Raw genomic sequence first — 21,244 nt, forward strand, 5'->3', positions numbered from 1 at the left:
CCTTTCTTTGAGAGTAGAAAGACTAGGGCTTTTCCAGAAAGGTGTTGCATCTGAAAGGATCTCTGAAAATGAAGGAAAACCGCATTTTAGAGAACCAAAAAACGGGAAAGTCTGTTACTGCACCACGAGTTATGGTTACCATCCTCAGACATATCTGCCACTGAAGTTGAAACCAGATGTTTGAATACACGATACTAAAATGTCTTCTCCCAAAATGCCTTCACTGTCTGACATGAAACCAGTAGAGGTGGAAATTCCGTTCCAAGGACGGAATGTTAGGACAGGGAGAGGGGGGGCGGCGGACAGACTGAAGATGGACGTTTAATGGTCCCTCTTCAGGTTAAGTGCTGGCTAAACGCTCAGTCCTTCTGACAGATCGTTTTGGCACACTAACATAAAAGAGAACTGAGAGGTTTCTGAAATCAATTGAGGGATAAATGACAAATTATGATCAACTCTTTTCATCAATGTCAACCAAATCGTGTAAGGTATTACCACCGGATAGTCTTCTGTGTCACTGTGGTGGTCAATGAAGTGCACTTTTAATGTGCTTTAACTACACCATAAGAACTTTACCAAGCCATAAATACGTACACATTTAGGAAAAGATCGAAACACGCTGTCAAACCCGCGCTCATTAATAATTCAGTCTGTATAGGACACCAGCCCCGTTAAATAGTGGTTCTTACCTTGTTGGAGGTACTGAACCCCACCAGTTTCATATGCGAATTCACCGAACCCGTCTTTAGTGAAGAAAAAAAATAAATCAAATTCAAGACAGATGTATTTTACCGGTGCACAAAATGAGCCGTGCATGGACATCACCTTGTTCAAAAACCAACACAATGTATGTACTCACAACAAATTACATACCTGCAAATCAGTGTGACTTCTGCTGTTGCCTTTGCGAGATTCACAAATTCAAAATAAAACTTCTAAATTGAGAAATTACTGCACGAAATTTCCCCAGACGCCAGCAGAAGGCAGGGAGTGTCCACACAATTGCACTTGTACCTTTTTATAATAATAAAAAAAAGTTGTTCTAATAATAGGAGTTCTACAAACATATTTACAGTATTGTACCTTGCTGTAGAAAAGTTGTTATAATAATAAAACAATTCTAAAAACAATTCTGGGTAAATCAAAATTAATCCAAGCAAGCAATCTTGCGTTTAACACAAAAATCCCCAAGATGGAAAAAGTCTTGTTCCTCTTGAGCCTCTTTAAGCCTGCCAGGATACCACTGGTTGCCTTCGCAGCATTGTCAAAGTCATAGTCTGCAAAGTTTGCTTAAGACAGTTTTAACATTGCGCAACATTGCGCAAGACTGTACCTTCCGCAGGCTGCAGCTGTGTCTGGTCTCACTTCTTCTACCGTTTCCGACCAATCGTTTTCCACCAACAGTATTGCAATTAACCCTTTGTATCCCTTCCCAAACACATCAATAAAAACACTTTTTCATGTTGATTATGTACAAAATATGTATAAAACATTATTATTACATATATGTAAATCATTGATCAATCATCAGTTTCACCTATCAACACTTGATTAAACAGATTTCCTATAAATCCTGAGAAATCATCGCTGTTGACTAACCATGCTGAATAAACATAATAACCAACCGGGATGGATGATGAACCTCCCTCCTGGCTCTTTCCCTAACCTCTCCTCCAAAGCATTCCCAAGGAGGCATCCAGGGTTAGGGTTACCTAACCCTCATGTGGTTAATCTCAATGCGAAGGAGCAGCGTCTCGATTCGGAACCCCTCTTGGATGACCAAGCTTCTCACTTTACCTCTAAGGGAAAACTAGGATACACTGTGGTGGTAGTCTTGTATTTGGGATCTTATGGGCCTCAGCCCACAGCTATCATAGAGCTCCGTCTTTTGGCTCATCTTCACCATAACAGACCGTCACAGAGTTTGCATCACTTCAGACACTGATCCACCTGTAGATGTTCCACTCCTCAACTCTTCCACTCTGGGTAGGATTTCATCCCTGACTTGTTGAGGGCACTACACTCTCCCAAACGAGTACCATGGTCTGGTGTTGATTTTCATCCCAAGCAACTCAGAAAAATAAACAAGTGGACAGGTGACTTTTTATACCAGTCCCCTTTCACTATACAAACAAAAGCACATCTGAAAAAAAAAAGTGTAGCCATCAAACCAGACACCCTAAATCCCTTGGCTGCATCTAGAAGAATCCATAGAAGCTACTGTACTAGGGCGGTGATTCCGTACCCCTAGAACACCCCTTCTTAATATCCCCCTGAGATCCGCGGTTGAACACTTTCCCATGTTCACAAAACACATGTACAGTAGACTGGTTGAGCAAACTCTTATACACCCTTGGTTACCCTGCCAGGAAGATAACCACACTGCTCTTCCTGAATCTGAGATTTACTGTAACATCACAACAGATCCTCCTCTACCAGCCCCAAATAGACCTTACCAGGGAGGCTATGGAGTATGACCCCCTGTAATTGGAACAAACCCTCTGGTCCACCTTCTTATGAAGTGGAACCACCACCTCAGTCTACAAACCCCAAGGCAGCGTCCTGATGTCCGTGAATCATCAATGGAATGTTGCATCAGCTTGTCAACCGGAACAGGTCAATAACATTCAAAGCATTTCGTAACTCTGGGCTGATGGGCTTGGTCCCCGAGAAGCTTTTTGACCACCTCAGTGACCTAAATTCGGACATAGGAAAGGCCGCCTTTGAGACCCAATACTGCATTAGAAGATGTCAGTGACGCATGAGGCATTAAGGTCTTTGAAGTATTTCCCCCATCAATTCACAATGTCCCAGGTCCAGGACAACAACACCCCATCCTCATTATTCAGTGTTGACAGTGCATTGCAATGGAAACAAGGAACTCGGACTCTATGTCTGTCTCTTCCTCCGGGACATTGTCACAGATCTATCGGCAAATTCTTTCTGACAGAGGACTCTGCTAAATGTTCCTAGTCTGGTAGACGCTCAACACCCCCCAATACGGAGCCAACACACCAGCAAATGGGGGTTGGTTGACAGCTCCGCCCCTCTCTTCACTAGAGTGTCCAATACATTACTGCTGATGTCACAACCGCAAAGTCCATTAGCAAATTTCAGCCGAACGTGTCCTGGTGCCAACGAGTAGAGGTCCAAAAACACAACAACTAATTGGGAGGGGGCCTCTCAAAAACATCCTTCCAGGTCTCACTGTCACTGTGCATGTGAGCATTGAAGTCCCCCAGCAGGAGGAGGGAATTCTTAGAGGGAGCATTCTCCATTCTAGGAAGGATGGGTTCTCTGAACTTCTGTTTTATGTAGAAGGACAAACAACAATCAGGATCCATTCCCTCACCCGAAGGAAGGCTACCCTCTCATCCACCAGGATGAACCCTAATGTACAGGCATTTGGGCAATAGGTAAGCCTACAACTCCTCTGTGCCTCTCCATGGACAACTTGAGAGTGGAGAAGTGTCCAACCCCTCTTGAGAACACTGATACCAGAGACGATAATTTCTGAGTTTCGCACACCAGCTCAGGCTCCTTCCCGGCCAGAGTGGTGACATTCCACTTACCAAGACCCAGCAACTGTAGGCGAGGAACAGAACACCAAATTTGGTTCCCACACAGCTCTCGCGGCACCTGACTTATTTGGCCCCTCCCCTAAGTGGTGAGCCAATAGGAATAGGCCCGGACAACAAAGTACTTGCCAAGGAGCCCCGCCACCAGGCCTAGCTCCTGAGGGGGTTTTGGTGACCAGCTTCCAGGCAAGAGAACTCAAGGTCCAAATATTTCATTCATCATAGGAGAGCTATGAGCCATACTTTGTCTTGTCCCTCACCTGGGATCTTTTTGCTATAGGTGACCCTGCCAGGAACACGAAGCCCCAGACAACTTGGGATCAACACAAACCCCTCTACCACGAAAAGGTGATAGCTCAGGGAGGGGGGTTTGCATATATACAAAACAAATAATTGAAGATGAAAAAACATACCTGATGGATCCAAATGCTTGTGAGCCTCAAAATCTGGAAGATCAGTAAATTCTCCTTCCCTGTACATAGAAGAAAATGCCAATATTACTGCTACTAGTTTCCATTGCTTCAAATAAAAATAAATTAATGTCTGGTCATACTTCTGCCTGTTAGCTAGCATAACAGATTAATGCAGATGACCAGTTATCTAAAATGCTCCACTAGTGTGTTTCCACAACCTTGTAAAACAAAGAGCTAAGACCCTCTGCACTGATTAACCAGTTTGCAGAGGTGACCCCTGAAACCTGTTCACTCTCACCCCCACCCTGCTTTCTCTCAATAAATAGTCTCTTGCAAGGGGCGATTAGACTGCTTTCAAACGCCTCTGTATCACACCGCGGTGATGATGGCTTTCTCCGCTTGCAAGCGTAAAATGGGCAAACTGTCTCACGTGTGGTTCTTGCGTAAAAGGTAGAGTGGGGGAAACTATCAAGGCCATATTTCGTTATCGTGCTCATAATTGGATATGAACATTCAAGACATTAAACCCAGCCGATTAAAATCATCAGATTGACGAAGTGAGGGGCACACAGACATGCAAAGTAGGAAAAGACCCCCATAAAAGATTAATGTCTGAGGTAACCTAGGTACTGTATCTCTTTTGGCTTGTCTCACATTTAGTGGGAAAGAACACGTAAAAAAATGACAAAAACACAAGTTGCATAATTTGGTACCCAGTGTACACTTGCTGCTTGGCCATACAGTGATCCCTCACTTATTGCCGGTACTTGGTTCCATGACTCCACATGATAGGTGAAAATCCGTGATGTGGAGTCAATATTTTTACAATATCTGCACATGGTTTCTATAATTTTATTTTTAAACACTTTTTGAAGATTTTAAAGTTAAACTGACTTTTTGAAACATTCTTTAGGGCTCTACTAAAACGCACAAAGTTACAAAAAAATTATACGTGTCATGGCTCTCGCGGGTCCGCGGGGGCACGCAGATCCAATGCGGAACTGCGCGCTCATCAGTGCTGATCGCTGCAACCAGTGCTGATTAGGACATGTATTTAAACCCCGCAAGCCCGTCAGTCTGCGGTGTTCTTCTGCTTCAATCCACGTATGCCTGCCACCTGGTTTTGCTATGCCACGTGATTTGCTGCTTAGCGAAAGCCTATTTTTATGATCTGCTTTGACTCCATTTGGCTCGACCTTCTGCCTGTCCCCAACCACGAGCATGCTATGGCCGCCTGCTTCGATGCGGCACGACACGCGCTCGCCGACCGACTCGTCAGCTTGCCTCGTCATCCTGCTCTGACGGCATTCCAGCCCTCCATGTCTCCTTTAACCTTTCCCCAAATAAAGAGCCAGGGGGTGCAATGCGTTGTTCGGCCTTGTTCGTGACAAAACAAAGTGCGAATCAGAGATGCTGCTGATTCTGCTGACGGGAACAAAGTGGAAGAGTGGATACGTAGCAGGAAGCAGAGATGATGCATTGTTAGAACTGCTCTTACAGCTCTAAGTCAATCAGAGGCTAGGATACAGATCAGCATGTTCCCATTGGTCTCATCTCCTCTACAGGCCAATAGTTTGCTGTAAAGTCATATGGGCAGGCAAAGCCCTGCGCTCCAAGTGATGCCGCAAAAAGCCGCAGTGCACTGAATATATCCGCCATTTTTGTTTTCATAAAAACCCGTGACGCACCGAGGCCACATTAGTTGAAGGGCGAAGTAGTGAGGGATCACTGCATATCTCTCACGTTCTAAAAGGGATAGTAACACACACAATTGGTAATTAATTGATAGAAGCATGACAAAACTAACTTTACCCTGATGCAATCAAGCCGCCAATTCACACCAGTAATCTTACATCAAAATTTATCACAAGCAGATTGTCATAAACACATCGCAAGACCTCCTGTCACAATTTACTTAAGTTCCCATTCTCGCCACTCCAATCTATAATATGGGTCAGTCCATATATGTGGGTGTTTGAGTATTATTATTTTTACAAATCATTGACCAATCTAAAAAATTGAAAATGAATCGCTCTCTTTGACAATGCAATATTAATGGGTGTAAAGCCGTGTCACTTTAAGGGACTACTTAAAAGTGATGATTTTGCATGTACAACATCTTAGATATACAACAAATAATGGCAATTAGCATAACTAATATTAGCTAGTTAGTTCGTTAGTTCGTTAGGTTTGGCTAATAACAGCTCATGCCAGTTCCAACTTTACAAAGTGGAGAATCAAATTATTTACCCAAACATTTCAAAAGAACATATTTTACCAGTGATTGCGATACAATGACACTGCAATATTTTTGTTCACTTTTATCATACTGTCAGGATCAAATCTGTCCCTAATAGTCACATTTGAAATAAATCAAAGGTGAAGTGCAAATTTAAATTTATATGAACATAATATAGTTGTAGGCGGCTTGGTGACGCACTGGGTAGCACGTCTGCCTCGCAGTTAGGAGGGTGTGGGTTTGATTCCACCTCCGGCATCCCTGTGTGGAGTTTGTATGTTCTCCCTAGGCCCGCGTGGGTTTTCTCCGGGCACTCCGGTTTCCTCCCACATCCCAAAAACATGCTCGGTAGGCCGACTGAGCACTCCAAATTTTCCCTGGGTGTGAGTGCGAATGGTTGTTTGTTTCTGTGTGCCCTGCGATTGGCTGGCAACCGGTTCAGGGTGTCCCCCGATGACGGCTGGGATAGGCTCCAGCACACCCGCGACCACCGTGGGGACGAAGCGGTACAGAAAATGGATGGATAATATAGTTGTTGACATTTTTACACACACAAGATGGTAATTAAAATATAAGGGTTACTATACCACGGCTTGAAATACATGGACTCGAGTGCTCCCATGAACACTTTGGTGCCAGTCTCTCTTTCTTTACTTTTTCTTAATAAAACGTTAAATAAAGTGTAATGACAACCTTTGCAATATTTGTTTTTTGTTGTATTAAAATTGCGTTAAATAAAGACTAAAAGAGATCATTTGAGTCAACTTAATTATTTAAGTATGAATGTATGTCATGTATGTCATTTTGCAAGATGTGCATGTTTTTTATTCGCGGATTAGACAGCCAGATTACTGGACAACCGGTAAATACATCCATTGGACAACCGGCTAAATATCAACAAACCGTCTACCTCAAAAATATATTTAACTCAGAGTAGTGGGGGCACTGTCTGACTTCAGTCGAGTGATTCTCGAGTATTGATACCGTCCCCCTCGTGTTCGGGTTCTGAGTGACGGCTTGGAAGGCTAACTACAACGATGCTAGCTAGCATGGAATTTAACCATCTTGCCAGTTTTGAAATCAACCAGCCAACGACTTGCAGTTCGGAACTTACCGTTCAAGAGCTCCGTCTCGTCCTCCGGTCCGGGGTTTCACGTCTCGGAGTTGTTGTCCTTCGTTTCAGTAGCGTCACTTACTCTCCCGACTCAAAGACGGTCTTCTTTTCCGTTTTCAGTAATGCCTCGAGCAGACGAGTAGGGTACAGAGAAGTCCGAGGCGTGTCGTCAAGTCGGATGGCCGTCGATCTCTGCGAGACTAAATAAACTACTAGCCCTCCTTTTTCCGGAATAGGACAAGACCATCCTCCATTTTCTTTTCTTTGCGGATTTTTTAGACAATGTGCCGCAAATGTCTGCGTGGATCTAAGTAGAACCAATAGCAAGGGGTGGGGGGGTCGTGGAGAGCCCGCCTCTACGCTCTATGGCGCGAATCGGCTGCGACTACTTCCGGTCCTCATTGGTGCTCCCTCCTGCAGTCGGTCCTACCTCCCTGATGTTCAGGCTCTGTGGTGTGGGTTCGACAGCCTCTGTGTCTCAGGGTGAAGTCCTCATGGGGGTTTACGTGTGCCACTAGTGCGTTTCCATACTACAATGTTGGTGTGTTGGTGACATAGTTACTGTTGGTGCGTGTGCTCCTGTTTTGGACCAGATGCCTCCCTTGTCCTCAAAGGGTTAATCTGTCGTCTACCACCATTTTGTGAACAGGATCCACAACAAAATGGCGCAGCCTTCACTCGAGGTCTAGCCCTCTAGTGGTGAAAATGGTTAATCAGTTACTATTATCAGGAGTATTTTATCAGATGAAAAAATATCTGAAATGTTATATTTAGTGACTTTAAAAACGGTCCATTAAAGTAGTCACCATGGAAAGACACAGTCACAGTGTCTGCACGGATATCTGCTATCATTATAATGCCTCAGTGCAATCAGAAGGGTTGTTGTGCGTGCACCATGAGCCTGGGAGCTGGCACTTGGTGATGTAACACATGGTAATAGGAATAGGAATAATTGGGATAGGGTGACAGTTGCTCATCTATAAGGACTTGGGGTTTGGAACTGGAAGGTCATGTTAAAGTCCCACAGTGGACAAAATAAAGACTTGTTAGTTGTTGAAGAGATGTTTGTCTGCTTCCTGGCTACTGACAAGGTGCCCTTGAATGGGTCACAGTCATCCCCACCACCAGCTCATGAGGTGCAGTGTTACTTTCACTCTGAAATATCTCCTTGAGTGTCTGTAAGTGGTGTGATTTGGTGGTGTGTGATACAAAATAATTTACAGCAAAGTGTAAATTAAATCTTCCCTTGAGGGATTATTATCAGTATATTATAAATAGAATGAGGTCAAATGGTACAGAAGATGGATGGATAAAATTCGGAACATTTTTTGTTGGAAAGGAACAGTGTCTGTCTTGGCATGTGCTGTTAATCTTAAATGGTCTCAACAAAATACACAGTACCCGATGACTTGAGAAACTGCCTGAGAAAAAGTGGCTTATAAAATGTGGAGCTGAAAAGAGGTGGATAGATGGTGGGACAGATGTCCCTCAGTTATTTATATAATTGTAAATACCTGCAGTTCCCAACCATGCTTCAGGACTGTTGCACCCCAAGATGATTTTAGAGTCAGGGCCTGTAGTTCAATACTGTAATGCATTATCCCACCCATCCAGCAGAGGGGGTTGTGTTGAAAAAGCGGAATGTGTTGAAAAAATTGCAAACTTAAGTAATTTTTATCTTTCTGCATCGTATTGTGCGGCACCTCTGCAACACACAACAGATTGACACCACACTTAATGTGCCACGTGAACCATCTCTCATGATTGGTCCATTTAGTCACATGGTGTGATGACAGCGTCTGGAATTTGCCATAAAATGCAGAGGAAACGCCACGGGTGCCGGTTTTAATGTTCAAATAAGTATCACTGCCTTTGTAGTACTTTTCTGTTAATATTCTTTGTCTGCTTGATTGTTCCTGGCCTTAAAGAATCACTGGTATGCCCATCTGCAAACTCTGATTCAGTTGGATATGCAATGGAATGTCAATGTAACACAACCAGAAGTAACAGGGCAGCATGGTGACGCACTGGTTGGCACGCTGGTGCACAGGTTAGCACGTCTGCCTCACAGTTCAGCACGTCCGCCTCACAGTTCGGCGGGTGTGGGTTCAATTCCACCTCCTACCCTGTGTGGAGTTTGCATGTTCTCCCTGTGCCTGCTTGGGTTTTCTCCAGGTCCTCCCACATCCCCAAAAACTATTGAGCACTCCAAATTGCCCATAGGTGTGAGTGCGGATGGCTGTTCGTCTCTGTGTGTCCTGCAATTGGCTGGCAACCGGTTCAAGGTGTGCCCCGCCTACTGCCCGATGACTGCTGGGATAGTCTCCAGCACACCCGCGATCCCCGTGGGGACAAGCGATACAGATAATGGATGGATGGACAGAAGCAACAGACTTTGGATTTAACAGATCGAAAATAGTCTCCAGTCCACTCACGTCCCTTTGAGATGTCCTTAAACTTTGTCACGTCCCTTTGAGATGTCCTTAAACTTTGTCCGTAACAGAAAACATGGTCATGAAAGGAGACTTAAAAACTAGACAACATCCAATAGTTTTTCGATAAAAATTTTATAATAAAAAAAAAAAAAAAATCACACTGAATCGCCATCTTGTTGCAATGAACTGGATGAACAACATAAAAATAAAAGTAAACTGTGACAATGTGGGTTATCATTGACAATACCATGGGAAATAACAATTTCTCCAGGTATTGGGTGGAATTTTCTGGTTAACTGTAGTTAACCAATGTTCATAATCAAACCCAGCTATTTCACTTTGTGAATTGTACGAGTGCTGCAGAAGTATTTAAAATTGCTAAGAGCTTTTCATAATGTCCTCACGTTCAAAATAGATTCTGTCCTCACGCCACAGGAAATTGTAATTTTAACATAGCAGAACTGAGGCAAATGTTTTCTTCAATATTTAATCATGTGCATGTAAGAAACGGTTTAACTCTTCGAGAGCTTCATTCGTGGCAAAAACCATAACTTGGAGGTCAAACATCATAGTTACCCATCGTTTTCTGAGCCATCAGAAGTCTGGTGTTGAAGAAATGTCTCCAAGAGTGAGAATGTCTCTGCGCACTCAGTGGATTCAAAGACAGCACTGGAATTTCCTGTGTCATTTGGGGTGTGGTCCACCGTGTCATTGTCCTCTAGATCACGTACGTGACTCTTCATGGGTTTCCCGTTTGTACCTGTAGCATGGGATGATCGCTCCACATTGGGTTTATCCCAACCGCTTGGGTGATTCTTTAGGTGAGCCTTAAGTGCGGAATCACTCATGAATTTAGCAGGACATCGGGGACACTTATTGTGACATCTTTTGTGAGACCGCAAGTGACGCTGGTAAACATAGGCCAGCCAAAATCTCTTCCCGCATTCTTGACATTTAAAGTTGAACCGGCCTGCTTTCTTTGGTCTCATCCTGTCTTGATCAACTTCTGCTGCGGGTTGCTTGTGGTCTAAATTGTGGGGCTGTGGTCGTAATAAGTGTTTCAATCCAGGTTTCTTTTCTATGTCGTCTTTGTGATTAAGCGTTAGATGCTTTACTAGATCACAGCGCTGAGGGAAATGTCTAGCACATAATGTACATTTGTGCATGGTACCCTTATGGTATCTCATGTGCCTCGACAAACTACTCGAGTGACTGAAGACACGCTGACAAATCTTACAGGGATATTGTTTTCTGTTTTTACTCTTTGCCCTCTTACGCCTAGATTTAAGTGTTACTTTTTTCGTTGGGTTGATCGATTCTTGATTTAGTTGATATAGTTCCTTATTCTGATGTGTCACCTGATGCTTTTTAAGTGTGGTTAAATTTAGGAAACACTCCCCGCACAAACCACATTTGTACGGTGTGACAATTTTGTAGCTCGTATCCTGATCGTCATTCCCGTCCTTAAGGTCATTAAACTTGCCATTACTGTAACAGTTTTCACGTGGTCGATCCTTCTTGTTTTTGGACTTCACTTCAATTTCAGATGCAAATGCAGCATTAGATGCTTTACCTTTGCAAAGGTGCTGTGCGTGGGTCTGAAAATCTGACAACCAAAAGAAATGTAATTTGCATTTGCGACATGGATACATTTTGGTAAACTTGTTTTCCTCGTTGTTCTCCGAATTTCCAGCAGTGGCAGCAATATGACTTTCTTTTTGGTGAGCAAACAAAGCAAATGCTTTAACGAATCGCTTTCCACAATCACTACAGGAATGGAACCGTTCTCGTGTATGTTCTTGGAGATGTTTCTCCAGAGCTTGTCCACCTTCAAAGATCTTGCAGCATAAAGTACACCTGAAACTTAGCTCTGAATTTCTATACTGATGGTGACAATGTAAACTTTGCAAACTGTTGAATGATCTACTACATATTTCACAACGGTAATCGTCCTGGGGAGGCTTTTCCTTTGCATTGTTCAAGTCCAATGACTTCTGTGTTTTTGGGTTACGATTGGGGTTTTCAGGAATGGGCTGAGGCCTTGGTTTAGGAGATGAAGGTTTGACAGGAGGTGTGAAATGTGGCGGGACTCCAGGGGATGGTGGTTTTGCAGGGGAAGGAGATAGTGATAAGCCATTTAAAATTGCCAGTGTGCCATTTTCTTGCAGCACATATTCTCGAGGGACTTCAAATCCATTGGATGAACCATCAAAGGAAAACGATTCCAAAGGTCCGTGAATGGCCATGTGGGATAACACTTGTGTGTAATGGGAAAATCCATCACCACACTCCGTGCAAATGAAGGTACATGGATCTCCACCCGAGACACTATTCAATGCTTTCTGCCTTTCCATGATAAAATGATGTGGTCCATGTGCTGAAGGCATCACTTATGCGAGATGAAGAGAAACTATCCAAACACTCACAAAAATAATTTCCATGAGGAGTTCCAAAAGTCCTCAGTCCCTCGATAAATACGATCCAATAATGAGTCCTTCGACACTCCACATGCTTATAGGTTCTTCATCTTTTAACAGCACCTGGAAGAAGAAGAAAAAAATCAAAATCACTCTTAAATAGCACCTGGAAGAAGGAAAAAAACAATTTACTCTAGAATCAGCCGCTGATAAGAGATGTTCTGACATCATCAGAAAGAAAATGATACACAAGCAAGGTATAGGCTCTGAGACCATCTCCCAGAAACTTGATGTTCCTGTTACCATAGATGCACATTCAGAAAATTAAGATCCAAGGGACTATAGCCAACCCCCCTAGACGTGGCCCCAAGAGAAAAATTGATGACAAATCGAAGATAGATGATACCAATGGTAAATGAACGCAGAACAACCTCCAGAGAAATTAAATGTGGAGTCTAAGATCAAGGTACATTAGTGTCAGATTGCACAATCAGTCATTGCCTGAGCCAAATTAGACTTCATGCTACGAAGTATACCACTCCTGAAAATAATTACCCAAAGTACATATTAAGGTAAATATAAGCTCCAAGATGCCTTCTCTTTGGAATAGTGATAGGCTGACAGATGAGGTTAGACAGGAGTGCCTATGGACCACCATGTTCATGGGATGACATTGATTAGGTTTATAGGGTTTTAGAAAATTACACTTAAGAAACATCAGGAAGCAGAACTGGAGGTGATGGGATACAAAAGTTGTGTGTGTGTTTGTTTGTTTCAGAGTGACCAATCATCCATCCACTCTCTGAATCGATTTTCCTCACAAGGGTCATGGGCGTGGTAGTACCTATCCCAGCTGACTGACAGGGTGCACCGTGAACTGGTCATCAGCTTGTGGCATACATGCCTACGGGCAATTTGGAGTGGTCAACTGACCTACCATGCATATCTTTGGAAACTGGAGTACCTGGAGGAATCCCACACTGGCACAGGAAGAACGTGCAACCCTAACCTAACCCTTCACACTGTGAGGCGAATCGACCACAGTGCCCCCCTTCGTGGGACAGCCAAGGTTAGCCTAGTTTTGTGGACAACGTGAGAGCAGACTGCTATACACGTTGAGAGGAGAGAGTGAGTATATCGGTAGATGGGTTTTGAGATTGAAAGGAAGACCTAAGATAAGGGAATGTTGATGATGTTGTGTGGGAAAACACAAGGCCAGGAACTGGTGTTAGCGAGAAGGATGCAGAAGAGATGAACGGGGTATAACAAAAGGAAATGAAGATGCTACAAAGCTTCATGGAGAAAGTCCTATGGACAGGGGACACAAAACCGGACTCGGCATGTTCACAGAAGTACCATGGAAAGAACAATTTCTCTACTGTGATATATGGGGGAGGCTTGGTTATGTTATGGGCCTGCTTTGCAGCATGTAGCACGGGGTGCCTTCAATCGGTGAAATCAGCAGACTATTAAGGGCGAGCCTAACATCGGCACTTGTGTGGTAGGACTTGTGTGATAGGACTGTCGTCGCCGCAGACCATCAGCCGGCCCGCCGCTCAACGAGGAGGCTTGCCTAAGAACTGCATCGGCTGCGTTCCAATTAAATTTCGGATAAATAACTGTAAGACAACGCCTCGGAGGTTGGTTTGTTGGAAAGATTGGGAGCACGAGACTTACCTTGACCCTTCAAATGAGTGTGGCCGTTTAAAGCACCTCCTTTTTGGATAGGCGGCGGAGGTGGTACCCCATACCTTAACCAATTTCAATTGAATAACAACGTACGAACAATTTAGCTTACATTAAGTCTCTCGGAACATGTCATGTTTGCGTTTGTTGATGACTGGTGAAAGGAAATAGACAAATGTCTCTGGGCAATTTAGCTGAAGAGAGACTACTACTTACTCATTTCTTGCTCTTGAATCAGCCATGGAAGAGCGAATCGTTTTATGAGGTGTTGAAATGGGCCCAAGTAGAGACATCCACATGCATTTTGAGGCTGGTTGGTCCCCATTATTTTGACATTTTAAGCGATGTCTGTACATTGGTTTCCAATGGGGAAATTGTGATCACTTCCTTCCGTGACATCATCAATTAAGACATAGAGGGGAGGGGTGCGTGTGGCCCTCCTCATTAAATGTGGGCATTTTTAGAGGCATTAGTTGTTTAACTATTTCTACAAAATGAATGGATAAAATATAATATGCTAACTAATTCATAAATTGGGCTAATTAATGGAAAATGGACTATCATCGCTTTTGTGTCTCTTGTGGCTGACGCAATCGCTTGGCTGGGCTACCTAATGGAATTTTCCGTGATCTCTTACCCAGTGGGTTAGCTATGCAACCGAATGGGAATTCCCCTGATTTCATATTTTAGATCGAATGAAACATTCTACGACCTCATAGCCCTGGCACCTATGGCAACCTACTGTGGTCGTGCAGCTGTAGCTAGTCGTCGGTTACTTCCCCTTTTAACTTCTTTTTTTTATTTCGCCTTACTCCACCCAAAGATTATGTTTCGACCCAAACAAACACCTCCATACATCCTCAATCATCTTACACATAATATTGATGAACATAAACAATTGATTAACATATGTAACACCAAACCTACTAAACTGTGATTAAATTAACACATGAACACTTTATGATCATGGGCACCCCTACGTTAACATATTATCTTAACACTTGAAACATAACTATATTAACAGATGTGACTATTCTGAGAAGTTATATATTTTAGTGGAAAGCAAAAATAACTAAAAGTACATTAGATGGATAGTTGTGGAAATTTGGCTAGGTTTCATGTCAAGATTTGGCATCCTCTGCTGGCTAAATTTGGAATTACAACAAGGCCAAATTGCTCACACTGTAGTGGCAAAATTTGGGATTACAACAAAGTCCATTTGCCTGAGAACAACCCAGCACACACATATACCTCAGGTTACATCATCACAATCACAACACTTGACACTCTTTAATGCATTTTTGCAAGGAATGTGCTGCCCAATGCCAGAAAGTTTGATTCCAGACACAGGTCACGCTTTTTGCAACAATGACCCAAAACATAGCGAAAAAAACACCCAAGAACGACATAGGAAAAACATTTTTGTACTTTTTGCACATTCTGCCATCTAGTGATTGAGCATTTAATTGTCACTATCCATCGTTAACATCAATATATGAACAGATATATTAAATGTATAGTTAATAAAATAATTTCTGGATCAACTGAGATCAATTAACAAGCATTTCAAGATTTCTCTCAATAGTTGGGAATCATTGCCATAAACTTACATTCTGCAGATTTGTACACAAAAGGTTAGTTATACGTTATGGAGTAGTAATCGTTTAACGAAATACAATTTAAACTGCATTTTGCGGAGCGCAGTGTTCTACTTATATAGGGAATCAATGGAAAATGCAACTCACTCCAAACACAACACCAGATGTCATTCAATATAAGCCTTTATAATACATTAATATAATTACCAACTAAATATATAATCGTGAGGTAATGTACAAGCATGTTGAAATCGTGAAGGCATGACAGCAGGGAATTTAAAACCTGTCGATTTAGACCTGAACATAAACAGATGACGACTGGAGAGCTCCCTTAGCGCGGCCTTATTTTTGGCTCTTCTCCGTGTATGTGCAATGCACAACTCACCTTCAAGTCCAACATGTACATTATTTATTCACGAATGTGCGAAAGCAACAATTGTACTATACGCCATCTTATTTAGCTTTTGTCTGTTTGTGCTTGGGAGCTAGGTAGCGTTAGCCACCCTTAGCATGTCGTCATAATTGTGACGTTTTAGTCACGAACGTAACCAAATCAGTACACCATTTTTTAACACAGCACTTACCGCAGCATCAATCACATTTGTTGACAGCCAAGAGCGATTTTTGTCGGTTCCCAATAACACTGGAGGTTGTTCGCTTCCTGCTCCAGGCACGGACCCCGGTGGATACAGGCCGGACCATCCAAAGATCCTGTTTAACACGAAGATGGTGCCTCATGAGTTTTTCCCATGGACGAAAAGTTACGACGCAGCCACTGCACAATTTGCGTTTTATTTGCATTAAACGAATTACTTATGAGCTAATGGTTGCAGGTAGAAGTATTAGTCAAGTGGTTAAACTGTTGGTGATGCTTACGTTTTCTTTTTTAGACATATTGTCAGTAGAAAATAGTCGCGTTTAGCAACCAAAGAGAATCATCTCGTTTAAAACAGCTCTGGCAACTCCCCCCAAAAATCTCTCTCCCTCGACAAAGGTAAATAAACAAATTATATATAATAATTTATATATATTATAATCTATAACATATATTACATATGTACATATTAATAATATATAACATATTATATGATAATTTATAATATATATATTACAATTTAGATAGATAGATAGATAGATAGATAGATAGATAGATAGATAGATAGATAGATAGATAGATAGATAGATAGATAGATAGATAGATAGATAGATAGATAGATAGATAGATAGATAGATAGATAGATAGATAGATAGATAGATAGAACAACAAATGGAGATACAGTTGGTCTGGTGAACAATTTAATTGGTTGTTTATATTTTAATTGGTTGTTTATATAGTATGCGGTTTTAATACAACACACAGGAATAAGACAGTCACTAACAAATATCCTGTCATTGTTTCAAAATTTAAACATCTAAAACAGTCAACAAAAGCTAATCAAGAATATCTCCATCTATGGTGCCAATGGAATGTTTTCGTATCCTTTAGCAAACTCAGACTGCATTCATTTCATTGCCCTGAGTGGTTTCAACTGTCTTTGAGTCCACTTGTGCGTCTTCCTGGAAAGCATGCTGCAGTGTTTGCACAATAGATTTACGAACTTTATCCTTGAAATCCTGTCCCATGAACACATAGAGAAGTGGATTTAAGCAACTGTTGATAAAGGCCAAGCTTGTGGCTATTGGAAGTCCAACCGTAATAACATTTTGGAGCACTACACTTGAATGCGTGTAACTGGTTAATTCCAATAAAACAAGGATTTGAAAAGGAGCCCAGCAGAAGAAAAAAACAACAATAACGGCAGCAATTATCTTAAAGGTGCGACGCGATTGGCCGGCCAGGTTGGGATTCTTTCTGAGGCGATGGATGATGGTAGCATAACAGGACACAATGACGGTGAAGGGGATTGCAAAACTCAGGAGGAAGCGAGACACGGTTATCGCCTGATAGCGAAACAATCGGAGTTGATTCAGCTCAGGTGTAATAAAGTCATCAGAAAATACAAAGTTGTTAAAGCAGTTAATAACTTCTTCGCTGAAGAAGGACGGCCCTGTGTCCCTGTAGATGAAATATGGAGTGCTTAGAATCAGAGCTAGCGCCCAAACACCCAAACTCACACGGGACGCCTTTTTGACATTGCGGTAGTTCTGGGCCCAAATAGGCCACACAACAGACACACATCGGTCCATGCTGATCACCGTCAGGATGTAAACACTGCTGAACATGTTGAGAGCGCTAACTGCGCTAGTAAGCTTGCACATGAACTTGCCGAATGGCCAGTGGAATCCTAAAGCGGTGTACGTCACACTGAACGGAAGAAAGGCCGTGAAGAGAAAGTCGGCCACAGCAAGGTTGAGGAACCAAATTGTGTTAATGGTTTTCTTCATCGAGAATCCCGTTACCCAGATCACCAAGCCATTGCCCAGCACGCCCAGGACAAAAGCTAAGGAGTAAACGATAGTTGACATGATGTTGAGAGAATCTCTCAACTGCTCATGTGGATCGGAAAAATTGCCATAAAGGTCATTGAAGTCTTCTCCAGGTGCAGTGGTCTTATTAATTGGAAAGGCAGATGTTGTCATGCTCTCCATGGTCCTGAAACCTGAAAAGAAGAATGTTTTTTTTTTCAGTCCAAATATCCCTACATCACAGAGTCATGCAATTTCGCAAGTTCCTCTGTTGACAACAAAATGGTGACGCCTTTATGTCGCTATTCCTGTTGGCTAACTTACAAACTGTCCTAAAGTTAACCAGGTCGTCGGTCTTACATTATTTACACTAGATATATTTTTTAAAGTTGAATGCAAAAGACACTTTCCGTTGTTTTGTTTCATATTCATGGTCTTTAAGTGTTTTTCATATATTCATACATTTACTGTAATTGCGATTATACTACTGCATAGTTATGGCTGGTTCGAACAAATTAGAGTTATGTCAAAAAAAATATATATTATTTTCATGATAAAGCAAAAAGACATGTTGACTCACTTAATAATTTTGCTTTGGAAACAATAAAAATAATTAAATAGGTTGTAGCATTCTGAAAAGTATTTTCCGGTGTGTTTGTTGTACAATGGATAAAAGTAACGACCCAACGGAAAAACTATCAATTCACTTTTTGACTTGTACTATTGAAATAAATGAAATGATCATCATATATGACAATAATCTAATTTATTGCAATAAACCCCAACCAAATAACAAACTTTAACAATAACGTACGCACAGTACCTTCGTCAAAGCTGTCCAGTGGGCTGAAGATGTGAGAAAAGGAGAAATTACTCAACTCCATCGCTCTAATAATGCAATCGGTTGTCACGCCCGTGCCACAGCACGCTCGGCCTGCACTTCGCTCGGCCACACCCCTTTTGTTACCGTAATGTCTGTCACCTGCTTCCTCTTGTTACCCTGTGTATTTAAGCCCTGCACGTGTGTTTCTCCCTGTCGGTGTCTACTGTTGTGTCCATTCCTGTTCGTGCCCAGTGTTCCTGTTCTTGTCATCTGGTTTTCCCTCGGTCTGTCTGAAGGCTCACGGTCAGAATTTTAACCTTGTCCAAGGGGACTTCATGTTGGTCAGTCTGTCTGTTTTGCTGGCCGTCAGTCTTCCTCCCGTCTGTGTCGTCGGTTCCCCACCTGCCTCCCTTCCAACTCCTTTTCCCTGCAATAAATCCTGGTTCAAGCTGCATTTGGTCGCCCTGGCTCAACTCATTCCTGACATCGGTGTGATGACACCCCACACTTTGGATGAATTGCCATTATGAATTACTTAACGTTGCTTGTTTGATAACATGATTTAGAAAAATCAACTTCACCATCTTGATGGTTCAAACCTCTCACTTAAAAGTATACACATTCCTAATTAGTGTAAAGTTAGACCTTTTGTAGTGACCATACATGCATGCTAGCATGGTCTATAGATAGATAGATAGATAGATAGATAGATAGATAGATAGATAGATAGATAGATAGATAGATAGATAGATAGATAGATTTTATTTGGTTGTTTATATATGCGGTTTTAATACAACACACAAGAATAAGACAGTCACTAGCAAATAATCTGTCATTGTTTCAAAATTGAAACATCTAAAGCAGTCAACAAAAGCTAATCAGGAATATCTCCATCTATGATGCCAATGCAATGTTTTCGTATCCTTTAGCAAACTCAGACTGAATTCATTTCATTGCCCTGAGTGGTTTCAACTGTCTTTGAGTCCACTTGTGCGTCTTCCTGGAAAGCATGCTGCAGTGATTGCACAATAGATTTACGAACTTTATCCTTGAAATCCTGTCCCATGAACAGATACAGAAGTGGATTTAAGCAACTGTTGATAAAGGCCAAGCTTGTGGCTATTGGGAGTCCAACCGTAACAACATTTTGGAGCACTACACTTGAATGCGTGGAACTGGTTAATTCCAATAAAGCAAAGATTTGAAAAGGAGCCCAGCAGAGGAAAAAAACAACAATAACGGCAGCAATTATCTTAAAGGTGCGACGCGATTGGCCGGCCAGGTTGGGATTCTTTCTGAGGCGATGGATGATGGTAGCATAACAGGACACAATGATGGTGAAGGGGATTGCAAAACTCAGGAGGAAGCGAGACACGGTTATCGCCCGATAGCGAAACAATCGGAGTTGATTCACCTCAGGTGTAATAAAGTCATCAGAAAATACAAAGTTGTTAAAGCAGATAATAACTTCTTCCCTCAAGAAGGACGGCCCTGTGTCCCTGTAGATGAAATATGGAGTGCTTACAATCAGAGCTAGCGCCCAAACACCCAAACTCACACGGAACGCCTTTCTGACATTGCGGTAGTTCTGGGCCCAAATAGGCCACAAAACAGACATACATCGGTCCATGCTGATCACCGTCAGGATGTAAACACTGCTGAACATGTTGAGAGCGGTAACTGCGCCAGTAAGCTTGCACATGAACTTGCCGAATGGCCAGTGTAATCCTAAAGCGGTGTACGTCACACTGAACGGAAGAAAGGCCGTGAAGAGAAAGTCGGCCACAGCAAGGTTGAGGAACCAAATTGTGCTAACGGTTTTGTTCATCGAGAATCCCGCTACCCAGATCACCAAGCCATTGCCCAGCACGCCCAGGACAAAAGCTAAGGAGTAAACGACAGTTGACATGTTGAGAGAATATCTCAACTGCTCACGTGGATCGGAAAAATTGCCATAAAGGTCATTGAAGTCTTCTCCAGGTGCAGTGGTCTTAATTGGAAAGGCAGATGGAGTCATGCTCTCCATGGTCCTGAAACCTGAAAAGAAGAATGTTTTTTTTTTCAGTCCAAATATCCCTACATCACAGAGTCATGCAATATCGCAAGTTCCTCTGTTGACAATTTGGCTAACTTACAAACTGTCCTAAAGTTAATCGGGTCGTTGGTCTCACATATACTTGATATAAGGTTGAATGCAAAAGACACTTTCCGTTGTTTTGTTTCATATTCATGGTCTTTAAGTGTTTTTCATATATTCATACATTTACCGTAACTGTGATTATACTCCTGCATAGTTCCGACTGGTTCGAACAAATTTGAGTTATGTCATTGTCGTAGAACATTCCATTGTAAACAAAAGACCCCTTGGACTCAATCTTTAGTGATTTGACCTAGCCATGCAGTAATTTTGACAAAACTTCATTCCTGTCTATCAATAAAGGTGTGCCTCATGGTCATATCACGGATCCTCTTACTTTTTACTTCTGACAAAATGTTAAAATGACGATGACTTGATGATGCAGATTTAAATGCATT

General features: G+C 42.3%; 4 protein-coding genes across 9 annotated transcripts in view; all 4 read right to left on the bottom strand.

Annotated features, from left to right (window-relative positions):
- Nucleotides 1–9,759, bottom strand: part of znf1035 (zinc finger protein 1035) — a 29,126-nt gene extending 19,367 nt beyond the window's left edge. The window contains exons 1-4 of one of the 6 annotated variants that reach the window (XM_049731134.2): nt 7,345–8,040; nt 3,992–4,050; nt 690–743; nt 2–62 (exon numbers count right to left, since the gene is read on the bottom strand). The gene's annotated coding sequence lies outside the window, so the exon portion shown is untranslated. Of the gene's footprint in view, nt 1; nt 744–873; nt 4,051–7,344 lie in introns of all 6 variants that reach the window. The other 5 variants (XM_068651844.1, XM_049731132.2, XM_049731133.2 and 2 more) reach the window with 5 other exon arrangements.
- Nucleotides 9,760–9,892: 133 nt separating this feature from the next.
- si:dkeyp-84f3.5 (uncharacterized protein LOC334144 homolog) lies at nt 9,893–16,225 on the bottom strand. The gene is made up of 2 exons (XM_049731265.1): nt 16,065–16,225; nt 9,893–12,319 (listed from the first exon to the last, which is right to left on the bottom strand). Exon 2 carries the CDS (start codon nt 12,164–12,166, stop codon nt 10,352–10,354), a length of 1,815 nt encoding a protein of 604 aa, XP_049587222.1. The 5' UTR covers nt 12,167–12,319; nt 16,065–16,225; the 3' UTR covers nt 9,893–10,351.
- Nucleotides 16,226–16,763: 538 nt separating this feature from the next.
- On the bottom strand, nt 16,764–19,339 carry LOC125975571 (chemerin-like receptor 1). The gene is made up of 2 exons (XM_049731328.1): nt 18,710–19,339; nt 16,764–18,080 (listed from the first exon to the last, which is right to left on the bottom strand). Exons 1-2 carry the CDS (start codon nt 18,768–18,770, stop codon nt 16,972–16,974), a joined length of 1,170 nt encoding a protein of 389 aa, XP_049587285.1. The 5' UTR covers nt 18,771–19,339; the 3' UTR covers nt 16,764–16,971.
- A 109-nt stretch (nt 19,340–19,448) lies between these two features.
- LOC125975216 (chemerin-like receptor 1) lies at nt 19,449–20,631 on the bottom strand. The gene has a single exon (XM_049730494.2). The coding sequence runs from the start codon at nt 20,616–20,618 to the stop codon at nt 19,644–19,646; it is 975 nt and encodes a 324-aa protein (XP_049586451.2). The 5' UTR covers nt 20,619–20,631; the 3' UTR covers nt 19,449–19,643.
- Nucleotides 20,632–21,244: the final 613 nt, after the last annotated feature.

Source organism: Syngnathus scovelli, chromosome 9, assembly GCF_024217435.2.
Source record: "Syngnathus scovelli strain Florida chromosome 9, RoL_Ssco_1.2, whole genome shotgun sequence".
Lineage (NCBI taxonomy): Eukaryota > Metazoa > Chordata > Actinopteri > Syngnathiformes > Syngnathidae > Syngnathus > Syngnathus scovelli.

Excerpts from the sequence above, each read along its gene's own strand:
- si:dkeyp-84f3.5 (XM_049731265.1), bottom strand. The coding sequence starts at position 12,166 with ATGCCTTCAGCACATGGACCACATCATTTTATCATGGAAAGGCAGAAA.
- LOC125975571 (XM_049731328.1), bottom strand. The coding sequence starts at position 18,770 with ATGGAGTTGAGTAATTTCTCCTTTTCTCACATCTTCAGCCCACTGGAC. Across the intron at positions 18,081-18,709 it reads ACTGGACAGCTTTGACGAAG|GTTTCAGGACCATGGAGAGC; the intron begins GTACTGTGCGTA and ends TCTTCTTTTCAG.
- LOC125975216 (XM_049730494.2), bottom strand. The coding sequence starts at position 20,618 with ATGTCAACTGTCGTTTACTCCTTAGCTTTTGTCCTGGGCGTGCTGGGC.